The following is a 15000-nucleotide window of genomic DNA, read 5'->3' as shown; positions in this document are numbered from 1 at the left end:
GCATCTACAACTTTTTGGCAGCGCTTCTATGTCATAGATGTGACGCGTGCATTAGCGCTTGAAGATACATACATACATATACATATATATATACACACTAAGAAAGTTGATTTTATCAGTTGAAACCATCGGGAAACTTCTAAATGAAAAGACAGAGTGCCAGGCACTTTCGTGTGTTTAACACATCATCGTGGCACTGTATTACTTTTGGAACTTTCCAGGTGGTGTGTGTGTGTGTGTATGTGTGTGTGTGTGTCGTAGAGTGCTCTCCATAACTCCTTTTCATAAGAACAGACTATTTCAGAAAGAAACAACCCAAAGATGAGGAAGGAAAGGTTACCCATAATCAGTTCATTTATCAACGAAGGCAAAGAATGCGAAATGTCATTATTTTCTGACATCTTTCCCCTCCCATTTTACATCTGGGAGAAGTTATAATAACGACCTGAAGAGAAAGAAAACCCCAGACAAAAAACTGAGATGAGATTCTCCATTTTATTGAAATGTCATCTCCTAGGAGTCTTCGCTGATTTGAGTTTCTTGTCATATGTCACATCGCTTTTAACTTTTTTCAAAATATAATTGAAAACTCCAAATGTCACACCATTTATAACTTATTTCAAAATATAATCGAATTTCAAAATACAATCGAAAACTCCAAATGTCACATTATTTATTTATTTCAAAATATAATCGAGAACTCCAAAGTCACATCATTTATTTATTTCAAAATAAATTTAAATAAAAACTCCAAATGTTAGTATTATTTTTATAAACTGTTATGTTCAAATAAAATATAATCGAGAACTCCAAATGTCACATCATTTATTTATTTCAAAATATAATCGAAAACTCCAAATATCACACCATTCATATCTGATTTCAAAATATAATCGTGAACTCCAAATGTCACACCATTTATTCATTTCAAAATATAACCGAGAACTCTAAATGTCACACAATTTATAACTTATTTCGAAACGCAATTTACAACTTATTTAATAAATATAAGCGAGAACTCAAATAAAATGAAAATAATAAGAAAATATCAAAAAAATGAGAAAATACATCGTGGAAACATTACTACTATATGCCAGAAAAAATAACGCAAGGAAATAGACTCACTTATTCCTTATTATTCATTCTCATGATTCCGTAAATTTTGCATCATTTTCATAAACTATCTGTTAAGATAAAAGCTAACTCTTATTAGCTGTAACTGTATTCTACAAAAAAAAGTCTTGTAGCTCAGAGATAAAGGCTATTCCTTGGTAGCTATCATTGTATTCTAAAAAAAATAAAGTCTTGTAACCCACAGATAAAGGCTATTTCTTGGTAGCTATAACTGTACTACTCTACAAAAAAAAAAAAAAGTCTTGTTTCTCAAAGATAAAGGCTATTCCTTGGTAACTATAACTGTATTCTAAAAAAAGAAAAAAAAAAAAAAAAGACTTGTAGCTAAGAGATAAAGGCTATTCCTTGGTACTAGCTATAATTGTATTCTAAAAGAAATCAAGTCTTGTGACCCACAGATAAAAGCTATCCTTTGATAGCTATAATAGCAATCTACAAAAGGAAGTCTTGTAGCTATTTCAGAAAAACTAGCAGAAACCAAAACAACCTACAGTGACGGACAATGTTACTTGAAAATGTCAGAATATATATATATTTATATATATATATATATATATATATATATATATATAATATATATATATATATATATATATATATATTGGACAAATTCCTTGATATACCTCTTGAGGGATGCAGCATCGGCGTACGGAATGAACATATATATTGGTTCCTCCCCTGAAACACAGAGGGGCGAGGAAGAATCCCACCTTCAATAATAAACAAAGGACCCCTCATTATCTATGACGCTTGGTAATCAGTTTCAGGAATGGCTGAACTTATTGCCACGGGAATATCTCAGGAATACTTACCGTCGATGGGGAATTCGCGTCGTGGTATATGTAAGGATAATACTATATCCGTTCAGATGTGGAAGGGGGGGGGGGGGGGAGTAGGGGGAATAACAGGATGCTGCAAGTGCGACTATATCATGATTCACTGTGATTCTTTTCCGTGAGATTCTTCTTCGTTTCTGATATCTCTAATTCACACGAAGTCATTCATTTATGATTTACGCTAAGCAAACTTAGGGTTTCAGAATGTTATTATTATCATTATTATTAGTATGTGATATATTGTTGCCTGTTTCAATTACTATTATTATCATTAGTACGTGATATATTGTTGCTTATTATTATTATTATTATTATTATTATTATTATTATATTATTCTATAATTAATAATCATAATAACAGCCCACAACTTCCTTTCTAATCTCTCTCTCTCTCTTAAATATTATCTCTCTCTGTCTCTCGCTCAAGAAACCATCTCTCTCTCTCTCTCTCTCTCTCTCTCTCTCTCTCTCTCTCTCTCTCTCAACCACCAATCAAACGCCAAGATAAATGCTTATTTATTTTTTCAGTCACACTCTTTGTTGTATTATTTAGCGCCGACACGAAAATAATCCTTCTCGGGAACTTCTATACACTGCATGGCACTCTCAGCCACGGCCCTTGGACCTCTCAGCCGCAGCCCATGATTTTCAGCCACGGTTTGGTGGTGGCCTGTGTTGTTGGCACCATTATAAACAAAATAAAAACTAACAAGGCTAGAGGGCTGCAATTTGGTATGTTTCATGATTAGAGGGTGGATGATCAACGTACCAAGCTTACCCTCCACCAGGACCTAAGATTTTTTTATTGAGGAAGACTTTCCACAAAAGCCTGAATTATCTCATCTATCCGATTCTTAGGAAGTGAAAGCTCACCCTCTAAAGATACTACAGTGTTAATTGAGCAGCCTGACGCAAGACAAGAATCCCAAGGAAAAATGGTTCTTTCTTTACCTTGTCGTAGAGTTCGTAGTCCAGCGCAGCTGCTAGTGTGATGAGCCCCGTTTTCTGGTCGATGGTGAAGAGGCCATCTCTGTTGCCACCAGTGATGCTATACCTGACGGGGGATCCTGCAAAGAGATAAACCACCGAATTCGGCATTAATCAGTGATGCTGTACTCGACGAAGGCACCTGCAAAGAGATAAAACACCGAATTCGGCATTATTCAGCTGACTTACAAATCGCATTGGAGGAACAAATCCACAGATATGAACAGGTTCCCGAAAGGTAAATATGTCTAAAAAATAAATCTCTACGCAGAGATCCCTGGAATCTGTTAGATTCCCTTTTGGAAAGAGGAATGGAACAGATTCCCGAAATAAATCTCTACTCAAACTTCTGGAATCTGTTCCATTCCCTTTTGAAAAGAAAAATGGAACAGATTCCCGAGATGAATCTCTACACAAATTTCTGGAATCTGTTCCATTCCCTTTTGAAAACAAAAATGGAACAGATTCCCGAAATAAATCTCTACACAAATTTCTGGAATCTGTTCAATTCCCTTTTGAAAAGAAAAATGGAACAGATTCCCGAAATAAATCTCTACACAAACTTTTGGAATCTGTTCCATTCCCTTTTGAAAACAAAAATGGAACAGATTCCCGAAATAAATCTCTACACAAGTTTCTGGAATCTGTTCCATTCCCTTTTAAAAAAAAAATGGAACAGATTCCCGAAATAAATTTCTACTCAAATTCCTGGAATTTGTTCCATTCCCTTTTGAAAAGAGGAATGGAACAGACTCCCGAAATAAATCTCTACACAAATTTCTGGAATCTGTTCCATTCCCTTTTGAAAAGAGGAATGGAACAGTTCCCCGAAAGGTCTCTTCTGTAGAGATTTATTTTTTCGAACGTACTACCCAATGTAGATTTTTTTCTACATATCGAGACTCATGCTGCTATGAGCATTTTTTTTAAAAATGGCATTCTATTAAAAACTTCAATAATATCACTCCACTTCTAACAACAATCAATCGAGTGGGAAATATAATTTTCTTAAGCATTTGTCAACGATTTTTTTTTTCACCACCGTGCAATTTCATCGCCATTTTTTTATATAGACATCAAATGGAAATTCATGAATAGAACTTACTGCACACGGAAAAAATGTATAAAGGCAAATAAATAGCTTCGCCTCACTTAAATAAATCATAAATAGAAAAGCAAAAAGCTTTTGAGGACCGGGATGTGCAAACAGAAGAGACTCAGACTCAACAGTTTTTCAGTAACAAAGAAGACAAATTTCACTTCATGAGACATCACTGAACTCTGCCTATTTGTGTTTTCGCTTACTCGGGGAGTAAGTCTACAAACTGCTTTGTTGTTGTTGTTTGTTGTTGTTCAGGAGATGAACACTCTTCATATGGAACAAGCCCACCACAAGAGGCCAGTGACTTGTATATTCAAAGCTTCCAAAGACAGAAGTAACCGAAGGAAATGAGAAATACAGAAAGAATAATTACATATTAAAAAAGTTTAGAAAATCAATAAAAAAATGAAAGTCAATTATGAAAATACAAGGAGATTTGTATTAGGGTCATAATGCATTGAATCTTCGCTTGAACTTTAGAAGTTGCAACTGCACGACATTCTCTGAAGGGAGACTGTTGTTCCACAGTCCAACGGTGTGAGGAATAAAGGTCCTCTGGAGCTTTGGAGAAGTTCGACAGCGAGGCACACTTATTCTGGTTTTGCTCTCGGCAGAAAAAAAAGGAAAATGCTAAGAATATAAATAACTTTTTAAACGCGTAAGATGGAATAGCAGGTGATATTTGACATCATAACTAAAAGTATAAAGTTTAATAATACAAAAGTAAATGATCAATTCATTCTAAAATGTGGAGTCAAGAGAGTGATTTTGTCGAAACATAATTATTTTCACAGCCCTGGCACGGTGGCTAGCGTCGTGGTATGCTGCTCAGATGTCGCTGGTTCGCGTCTCCCTAGGGCGATGGAAAAATCACTGGCTCTGTGTCATGATCAGTTACTGCCACAGTGTGGGTGGGTGGGGGTCTTTGGAGGCTTGAATTTCAAGTCAGTGGCTCATCTAATAATAATAATAATACATTTTCTTCCTTCTGTGAAATTTGTTTGTATGGTGTTTTTACGTTGCATGGAACCAGAGGTTATTCAGCAACAGGGCCAACGGCTTTACGTGACTTCCGAACCACGCCGAGAGTGAACTTCCATCACCAGAAATACACATCTCTAAGCCCTCAATAGAATGCCCGAGAATCGAACTTGCGGCCACCGAGATAGCACGCCAACACCATACCGACCACGCCAAGGAGGCGCTTCCTTCTGTGCAGCGATTATTATTCTTTGATTTTCAACTGATCTACGTGAGGTCAAAATCATATTTTAGGGAACAGCGTTTACTTCGATGTTTGATTGAACTATAAAAGAAAACTTTTACTATCCATTATTATCACACGTATCATAAAGTCTACAGCAAGGATACACGAATTCTGGCTATCCGAATTACCTTAGGAAAACCGTCTAAAAGCTGAAACTGGGAATTTTTATAATTAATAATTGCACACAGAGAAGAAGTGTCATTCATCTCAAGGGTAATAATAGTATCAGTGTCACGAATGATACCAGTTATAAGGACAACAAGATTTATTGGCATTTCTCGAGCAATGATGAATTAAACAAATTACAAACAATCGAAGAGAGAGAGAGAGAGAGAGAGAGAGAGAGAGAGAGAGAGAGAGAGAGAGATTTTGTGAAACCTTTAACTCCGGGTATCTGAGGATCATCTTGGTGAGGCCTTTCTTTTGTTTTTGTTTTTGATACATGATAGGATTTACCCTGACCGAGTAATGGCTACCAAAGCTTCCATCTCTCTCTCTCTCTCTCTCTCTCTCTCTCTCTCTCTCTCTCTAAGTCGCCACACACAACAGCAAAATAAGGATAAAGTACGTATTCACTGCTGAGGTACAGAAGTGAATTATAGGCCTACGAGAGACAGAGGGGACCGAGACGACAGGCATACTACAAGGATTAGGAGTTCCTCGCTGGACTAGTGGTTTTCGCGCTCGGCTGCCAATCCGGTGGTGCGAAGTTCGATTCTCATCTTGGCCAACGCGGAATCAGAGGAATTTATTTCTGGTGATAGAAATTCCTTTCTCGATACAATGTGGTTCGGATCCCACAATAAGCTGTAGGTCCCGTTGCTAGGTGACCAATTGGTTCCTAGCCACGTAAAAATATCTAATCCTTCGGGCCAGCCCTAGGAGAGCTGTTCATCAGCTCAGTGGTCTGGTTGAATTAAGGTATACTTAACTTTAACAAGGATTAGGATGTCTCAAAGACTTGTTAGTCCATCCGAGGAGGAGGCATCGTGTACTCACTTATCTGTAGGAGCAGGTTTTACTGAGGATTCACAGTGTCCTAATGATTTTGTCTAGCTTTCTTTTAAACTCTTCCACACTGTTGCTGTTTACAACTTCTGGTGGCAGTTTATTCCATCTCGCAAGAGGCAGAAAATCAGGGGAAAAGAGATTGAGAGAGAGAGAGAGAGAGAGAGAGAGAGAACCTACCTTCTTCATGACGGGCCACTACCGTGATGACACCTGAAGAAGTGGGCGCATCCTCCCTGAGAACTGCGCAGTATCGGTGTTGTGTGAACTCCAGCAGGGACCTTCCAGCGCCTGACAAAAGTCGCGTTGCTGGAAGAGAAAGAAAGAAAAAAAAATTTATTGAATTTCACAGAGAATAAAACACAGACCATCCCTATTCTTTAAATCCGTTTATGAAAGCCAGGACTGATATTTTACTTTTTCATTATTACTGTGTATACTATCAAGTTAAAGTTTTTCTACATTCAATGTTCGTACATAGCCCTCTGGACCTGACTACTGTAATCACCAAAGGTCTCTAGCTGAATTTTAAGTTATATACTCTGTGCGCTAAATATTATAACGCTCAATGCATTTTTTTCTTCAATATTATTACTGTTATTACCAGTATTATGATTACTATCTTTTATACTACCTCAGCTATTGTGGGGATAGTGCCATTTATTCATTTTTTATCATGTTGTCTCATGTATCTGGATTGTGTATGTTACTGTCTGTATTTTGTATATTCCATGTATATGGCCCTGAGCTGAAATAAGGGATATTATTATTATTACTATTATTACTTATCAAGCAATAACACTTCTTTCGTATCAACAACAGAAAAACAGGACTTTTTTTTTATTAATTATACAGATCTTAAAACCTCCTGTTAGCTTACTTGCATTATTCCACATCCGCCCCCCCCCTTAAAAAATAAAGGCAATACGAAAGGGGGGGAAATCCTTTTCAAGCTTATTAGCAATAACACTTCTTTCGCATCAACAACAGAAAAACAGAAAAATTATTTATTATACAGATCTTAAAATCTCGTTAGCTCACTTGCATTAACAACAACCCCCCACCCAAAAACAAAGGCAATACGAGTGGGGGAAAAATCCCTTTTAAAACAGTATACCTTCTGTTCTGCTGACAGTGAGCCACATACAAATATCCATAATCATGTTTTACCAACAAAAGAAGGGGAAACGTCACGACGTCATTACTTACTAAGCAATAACACTTCCTTCCTGTTAACAACAGATAAACCGAATTTTAAAAATTTATTATACAGATCTTAAAATCTCCTGTTAGCTTACTTGCATTATCCACCCCCCGCCCCTCCCCCCGCAACAGAAAAGGCAATACGAGGGAGAAAAAATCCCTTTGAAAACAGTATACCTTCTGTTGTTGACAGTGAGCTACATACAAATATCCATACTAATGGTGTTTTACCAACAGAAGACGGTCCAAGTCATTGATTTCTCGGGCTCCCGTGGGAGGTCGTAGCATGTTTCTCTCGCGTGTCGTCTGGCTCGATCATTTATTCCGCTTTTTCGTCAATTATTTCGTCCACGACAAATGAGCAGCCAAGGTATGGTCGAGAGAACGCGCACGCGCGTGATGCCTCGAAATGACGTTAAATCACGAATCTTCGAAAACAGCCGGCGGGTGTTGGGACTTTGGCGCGCATTTCTTTAAAAAAAAAAAAAAAAAAAAAAAAAAAAAAAAAAAAAGGAATGGCTACAATTTATTGCTTCAAATAACGAAGGTCGCATTGCATTACCATGCCTGCCGATTGGAGAATGACCCAGATTCATACTCCCGCATAAAAGACAGGAGACCCAGATCTCCTCCTCCTCCTCCTCTTCGTCTCACGAAACATAATCCCGCAAATTTAAAAGTGGTCTGGTTTTCGATGTCCTTCGCAAACATTTATTCATCTACATCTTCTTATTAAACACAAGTAAATATAATCATTTTAATGGAAAAATAAAAGTCTACAGTGGTATATATAGGTTTGTTAGTTTGTATGATGTTTTTACGTTGCATGGAACCAGTGGTTATTCAGCAACGGGACCAACGACTTTACGTGACTTCCGAACCACGTCGAGAGTGAACTTCTATCACCAGAAATACACATCTCTCACCCCTCAGTGGAATGCCCGAGAATCGAACTCGTGGCCACCGAGGTGGCAGGCCAAGACCATACCGATCAAGCCACTGAGGCGCTACGTAGTATATGGGTAAATAAAGGTAGCTTTCGCCAACTTGATCTGCTGGGCTTTCCAGGCTGTAGAGGCTACCATGACTTAGTAATATACTACATATATATGCTACTGTGGACTTCCTTTTTCCGTTTAAAGATCACGAGAAAGTGGTGATACCAAATGGCCCAGATTCACCTTGAACGGGAAAATAAGAGACAAAAATTAAATTAGTTTCTGTATTGTTGCATAACGACCGCGAAAAAATAGCATATTTGGAAATTTGTAAATTGATCACGAGTTTCATTTAGCTGTTTTGGACTTAAAAACTGAGAAGAGTGATTGGCATAACAGTTGAAAAAAATAATTTTCAAAAACTTTATATCCCGTTAGAGGTGGCAAATGGAAGGTCAGAAATGGAGAGTAACGAAAATGGATCTATCTTCCGGTGGTCTAGGTATAATGCTGTATGAGCTACGTCCCACAAAGTTTTAACCATAGCGCGGTGGTGGCCTGCCCTATATCGTTGCCAGACGCAAGATTACGGCTAAATTTAATCTTGAATAAAATACAAAACTACTAAGGCTAGAGGGCTGCAATTTGATTTGTTTGATGGTTGGAGGGTGGATGATCAACACACCAATTTGCAGCCCTCTAGCCTCAGCAGTTTTTAAGATCTGAGGGCGGACAGAAAAAGTGCGGACGGCCAGAGAGAGAGAGAGAGAGAGTTCCATCCTAAAGACAGAGAGAGAAGGAAAGAGATAATCATTTCATCCTAAAAAGGGAGAGAAAGAAAACCATTCCATCATAAAGAGAGAGAGAGAGAGAGAGAGAGAGAGAGACTTGTGCAAAAGAAGTTTCCTGGATAGGAAATTCCAAAACGCAATACTTCACATGGAGTTAGGACGAAACCAAACTCTTGCTGAGGGCTGAGATGCAGTGAAAAAAAAAAAAAAAAAAAAAAAAAAAAAACTGCAAATTGTATACAGGACGATATGTATACGTTAAGAGTACGTATGCGAGTACTATCCTACACTTTATAGAGTCGTTTAACATACGATGTAGATGTAATATATACATAAATACATGAATATATGTATGTATGTGTGTATAAGTATATAAAGTGTGCGTGGGTCTTTACATTAGATACTGTGTCATTCAATTTGTTTTTATTTAACTTTTTTCTTGATAACATGGGAAATTATACATCTCTCTCTCTCTCTCTCTCTCTGTAGGGTAGGATAGTTATCTCTCTGTCTGTCTGTCTGTCTGTCTGTCTCTCTCTCTCTCTCTCTCTCTAGGATAGGATGATTATCTCTCTCTTTCTCTTGCTATACCAGAAAGATTTTCTGGCTATTAGTACTTCTCTCTCTCTCTCTCTCTCTCTCTCTCTCTCTCTCTCTCTCTCTCAATGCCACCGGAAGAAACGCTTGCGAGAGTCATCTTTCTCTGCTTGCAAGCATCCCGCACCCCGCCCCCCCCCAACACGCAGCCGGTCATGGCTCGTAATATTATTCCCTGCTTCGCTATAATTTCCTAATCTTGCATTATTATTAGTTCTGGGAGGGCTCGCCAACGGATTCCTAAAAACAGCAAAAGGAAGGAAAGAGAGAGAAGAGAGAGGAGACGAGAGGAGAGAGAAGGAGGCAGAGAGAGAGAGAGAGAGAGGTCTTATCCGGCCGCCTTGGGAATCGTATTATAACTTCGCTTCGGTCGCAGTAATTCTCGGAGGAGAGAGAGAGAGAGAGAGACTAACATTGCATTTACATCTTGCCATGGCGTAGGAATTACATTATTATTAATTATTATTATTATTATTATTATTATTATTATTATTATTATTATTAAAAATTCCTCATAGTAGCAGGAGTCTTCAAATGGAGAAACAAATCCACAGTTATGTAAATGTTACATATATTTAAGTTTTAAAACAGAACCCGAAACAGTTCCCGAAAGCTATCTTTTCTGTTTTAAACTTAAATATATGTACATTTACATAACTGTGGATTTGTTTCTCCATTATTATTATTATTAGAAGATGAACGCATTCGTACGAACGAAGAATATGATGTTCATTCGAAAGAAGTAACAAAAGGCAATATATTATTATTATTATTATTATTATTATTATTATTATTATTATTATTATTATCGAAAAAGAATCCCACAAAATTACTGTGTATAACGTCTTTACTTATAAACATCTATATTTATTTTACTCGAGTGTTGAGTAAAATAAAATGTAAAATACTTATAAGTAAACACGTTGTACACAGTTATTTAATGGGTTTCATTTTCAATCTTCAGAAGAAAACTGAAGGGACTTTTTTTTTGGTTCAATCAAAATATTATTATTATTATTATTATTATTATTATTATATTATTCAGAAGATGAGCTATTTCGCATGAAACAGAATATGACGTTCATTCAAAAGAACTTTTATTATTTTTTTTTTATATAGGAGTCGGTTTCTTGTCAGTTAACTACGGCCTCCTTCCCCTCTTGTTATGTTTGTTTGTTTGTTTTTTTTACGTTGCATGGAACCAGTGGTTATTCAGCAACGGGGACCAACGGCTTCACGTGACTTCCGAACCACGTCGAGAGTGAACTTCTCTCACCAGAAATACACATCTCTAACACCTCAATGGAATGCTCGAGAATCGAACTCGCGGCCACCGAGGTGGTAGGCCAACACCATACCGACCACGCCACTGAGGCGCTTCCCGTCTTGTTATGGGGTATACCGCTCTTTATGTCTAATAGCCCGTTTTCTTTGCAGAACTCAATTGCCAAGGGGTTCATTGTGTTTCCTGACACATGCGTCCAATAAACAACGGATATTTCCTTACCCCCTCTATAATAATAATAATTTCACTCCATACGTACGTCTGCAAGCAACGCCTCACCTTCTACCAAACCCCCCCACCGCCCCACCCTCTGCAATGTCTCCCTCTTGGGGGAAAATTGGCATCCCGAATTTTTTAGGGGGAAACAGTAATAAGTGTGTCAGGCTTGTCCTGCGGAACAAGTCTTCGCCAAAAGAGGAAGAGAGGGTTTGTGACAACAAGAATGTCTTGTGACAAGAAGAAGAAGACGAGGAGGAGGAAGAAGAAGTTGGAATTCATCCAAATGATCTCGTTTCGTCCTTATCTTGAATAACGTTTGTGATTGGTTCGGTCGGGGGCTTCGTATATATGACTTTATGGATGAGGTTGGAATACATGTGGGGAAACTTTCTGTGGACTAAGAGATCACATGAGGACATTCATACGTAATTCATACAGCATTTATTTATTTATTTATTTATTTATTTATTTATTTATTTATTTATTTATTTATTTATTTGTCGAGTTCCTTAAACAAATAGCATTTCAAATCGTGGACACTGATCAATAGATTATTATTCAAGTTTCGAGTAAGTCACTTATTCTCCGCTTGTATTTGGATCCGTGAAACTTTAATTAGAATTTACTCTTAATTACTCTTCGTTTCTTTGTAACGAAAACCGAGAATTCTAAAATGTCTAAGTATTGTTTTATCCTCAACTTCTCCAGAGAAGAAATCAAGTTATAAATAAAATTCGATAATGACCTGCGAGGAGATCGACACATGTCGATAAAAAGAAGAATAATACCAGCAGAACTAAAAAAAAAAAATACCAGCCTGAATATCCGACGACGAATCCTACCAGGCCACGACAAGTTATACCAGCAATACCAGGAAACATACCCCGATTGAATGAGACCAGACATTCAGCCCTCGTGTATACCAGTATACAGTATACCAGTCGACGCATCCTGCACGAACACAAGGATTCTGATATACCAGCCACCAGAATCCTTGTTTTTTTTTTTTATCAAATAAGCATTCCCACATAATATTGCTGTGCCAGGAAAGGGATAAGGACAGAAAAGTAATCGTATAACATTAATTATCTAAATATAGCCATTCCTTTTAAAAGAATAATAATAATAATAATAATAATAATAATAATAATAATAATAGCATTGAATACAATAGCTGTTTCAACGGCATTTAATTTATATAGAATCTTCTCAATTCTTCTTATGATCTTCCTCGTCAGCATGTAGCTGGTGTATTAAGTTTCCTAAGGACATGTAAAGATTTCATTTGTCTTAGGTTTATTCCTCTAACGTGTCGACAGCGCACAGGCAGTCATCTATGAGAGTATACCGTAAAGTGAATTAAGATACGTTTTACAAAGTATTTATAACATGCAAGGTCGTGTACAATCGGTGGGCGGGGGTCGATGAGCAAGGATTTAATTTGTTGGCCGTTGGATGGTAACGAAATCTTTCCCTGAGCGCGATGAGACCTGCGAAGTCTGGCCGGAGTTATTAGCGTGGGTTGGGTGTTGGTTGGGGTACCTACCTCTTGGGCGGCAGGTACTGCTGCATTCTGTACAGATGACACATCTTCCGCTCGTCTCTCTCTGCTGCTTCTCTCTCTCTGTCTCTCAGTTTCTTTCTCTCTCTGCAAATTCCTCTCTCTCTATCCCTCTCTTTCTCGTTCGCTTATTCTTATTCTCTCTCTTTCTCTCTCTGCTTGTTCCTCTCTCTCTCTTTCTCTTTCTCTCTCTGCTTGTCCTCTCTCTCTCTCTCTATCTCTCTCTCTTTCTCTCTCCCTCTCTCTCTCTCTGTCTCTCCCCCCTCGATCTCTCTCTCTCTCTCGTGGCGGTATACGGAGTCGGATGGTTTCTTGTGCTATTTCTTCTTATGGTGGTAGGAAGAAATTCCTGTTTCTTTTACCGTGTTGATAGTCGGCTTTTTTCTCTAATATGTGTAATGCTTCAAGGTAACGTAGGCGTTTCCGGTCAGGTGCTTGGTCAATAATTTTATGTTCTTTATAAGTTCAAGCTCTTTCTGGTCTCCTGTTATGTTGTTCCCTGAGTGATTGAAAAATGGCCCTTCTTGAAGGTGGCAGGAAAGCAGTACCTGCCGCCCAAAGAGAGGTACCGGTCCACCCAACCAACACCCAACTCACGCTAATAACTCCGGCCCAGACTTCGTAGGTCTCATCGCCTCAGGGAGAGATTTCGTTACCATCCAACGGCCAATTAAAATCCCTGCTCATCGACCCGCCCACCGATTGTACACGACCTTGCATGTTATAAATACTTGTAAAACGTATCTTAATTCACTTTACTGTATACTCTCATAGATGACTGCCTGTGCGCTGTCGACACGTTAGAGGAATAAACCTAAGACAAATGAAAATCTTTACATGTCCTTAGGAAACTTAATACACCCAGCTACATGCTGACGAGAAGAAGATCATAAGAAGAATTGAGAAGATTCTATATAAATTAAATGCCGTTGAAACAGCTATTGTATTCAATGCTACTGCCCTCAGAGAAGGCCTCCTTCCTAACCTAATAATAATAATAATAATAATAATAATAATAATAATAATAATAATAATAATAATAATAATAATAAGTTTTATTGAAAGATATTGCTGCATCAGCTGCATTCAACTTGCAAATAGTCTTCTCTAGTTTTTCTAATAATAGCTTTCTCTCTGCTATTACAACTGGCGAGTATTGCGCCGATATTACTCATCAGGAGGAGTCAATTTCAGGGATATTGCTTAATATTATTATTATTATTATTATAATAATCATAATATTATTATAATGGGCGTAATGCCTGTCCGTCCGTCTGTCATTCAATCACGGCCAAAAGGCCGGTTCGATGGGCATGAAACTTAGCAGGGTTATAGTGGCGACTCTCAAGATGGTTTAAATAATGGAGTTTCATCCTACCTCCCCACCTCCTCCGTAGGGGGTGGGGGTGAGAAGGGATTCCCTGAAACGGAGCTGCTGGTTCTGCCCGTGAAACTAGGATGGTTAGGCCTGTAGACTTGGTTACTTTACGAATTTTCATACATAAATTCTGTATACATATGTTTGCTAGTAATAATTAATAATAATAAATAGACAAGTCTTCCTTGCCTTCGAGCTTTCATTCCATCTGACCCTGTAAGCACTGAGACGTTTAAAGGTCACGATGCATTTCACATAATGAAACCTTCGCGTGTTCTCTCGACCCACGTTTCGAGACCTAATGCGATAGACTATAATACGCCTCCACCTCCTGCTTTCTTTGTGGTTCTCACGCAGCTGAAGCGAAGGGGTTAAGTTGATATAAGAATCCTCGAGGAATGTCATATTACAAAAATAGTTCCTTTCCTGGTTACTGATCCCTAAAAAGTGTTTTTTTTTCGTATGGTGTTTTTACGTTGCATGGAACCAGTGGTTATTCAGCAACGGGACCAACGGCTTTACGTGACTTCCGAACCACGTCGAGAGTGAACTTCTATCACCAGAAATAAACATCTCTCACACCTCAAAGGAATGGCCGAGAATCGAAATCGCGGCCACCGAGGTGGCAGGCCAAGACCATACCGAACACGCCACTGAGGCGCCTTGCATGCTGATTTCTGCAGTATTCAGGTCA

The 15000-nt window shown here is 38.1% G+C and overlaps 1 protein-coding gene across 1 annotated transcript in view; it reads right to left on the bottom strand.

Moving 5' to 3' along the window:
* The window catches only part of LOC135210296 (putative neural-cadherin 2), an 80221-nt gene that overhangs the window by 60609 nt on the left and 4612 nt on the right, over nucleotides 1-15000 (bottom strand). The window contains 2 exon segments of the mRNA XM_064243179.1: nucleotides 2922-3037; nucleotides 6515-6643. Of these exon segments, the coding sequence (XP_064099249.1) occupies nucleotides 2922-3037; nucleotides 6515-6643 (245 nt within the window).

Source organism: Macrobrachium nipponense, chromosome 39 (assembly GCF_015104395.2).
Source record: "Macrobrachium nipponense isolate FS-2020 chromosome 39, ASM1510439v2, whole genome shotgun sequence".
Taxonomy (NCBI): domain Eukaryota; kingdom Metazoa; phylum Arthropoda; class Malacostraca; order Decapoda; family Palaemonidae; genus Macrobrachium; species Macrobrachium nipponense.
This window is presented reverse-complemented; position numbering and strand designations above follow the sequence as displayed.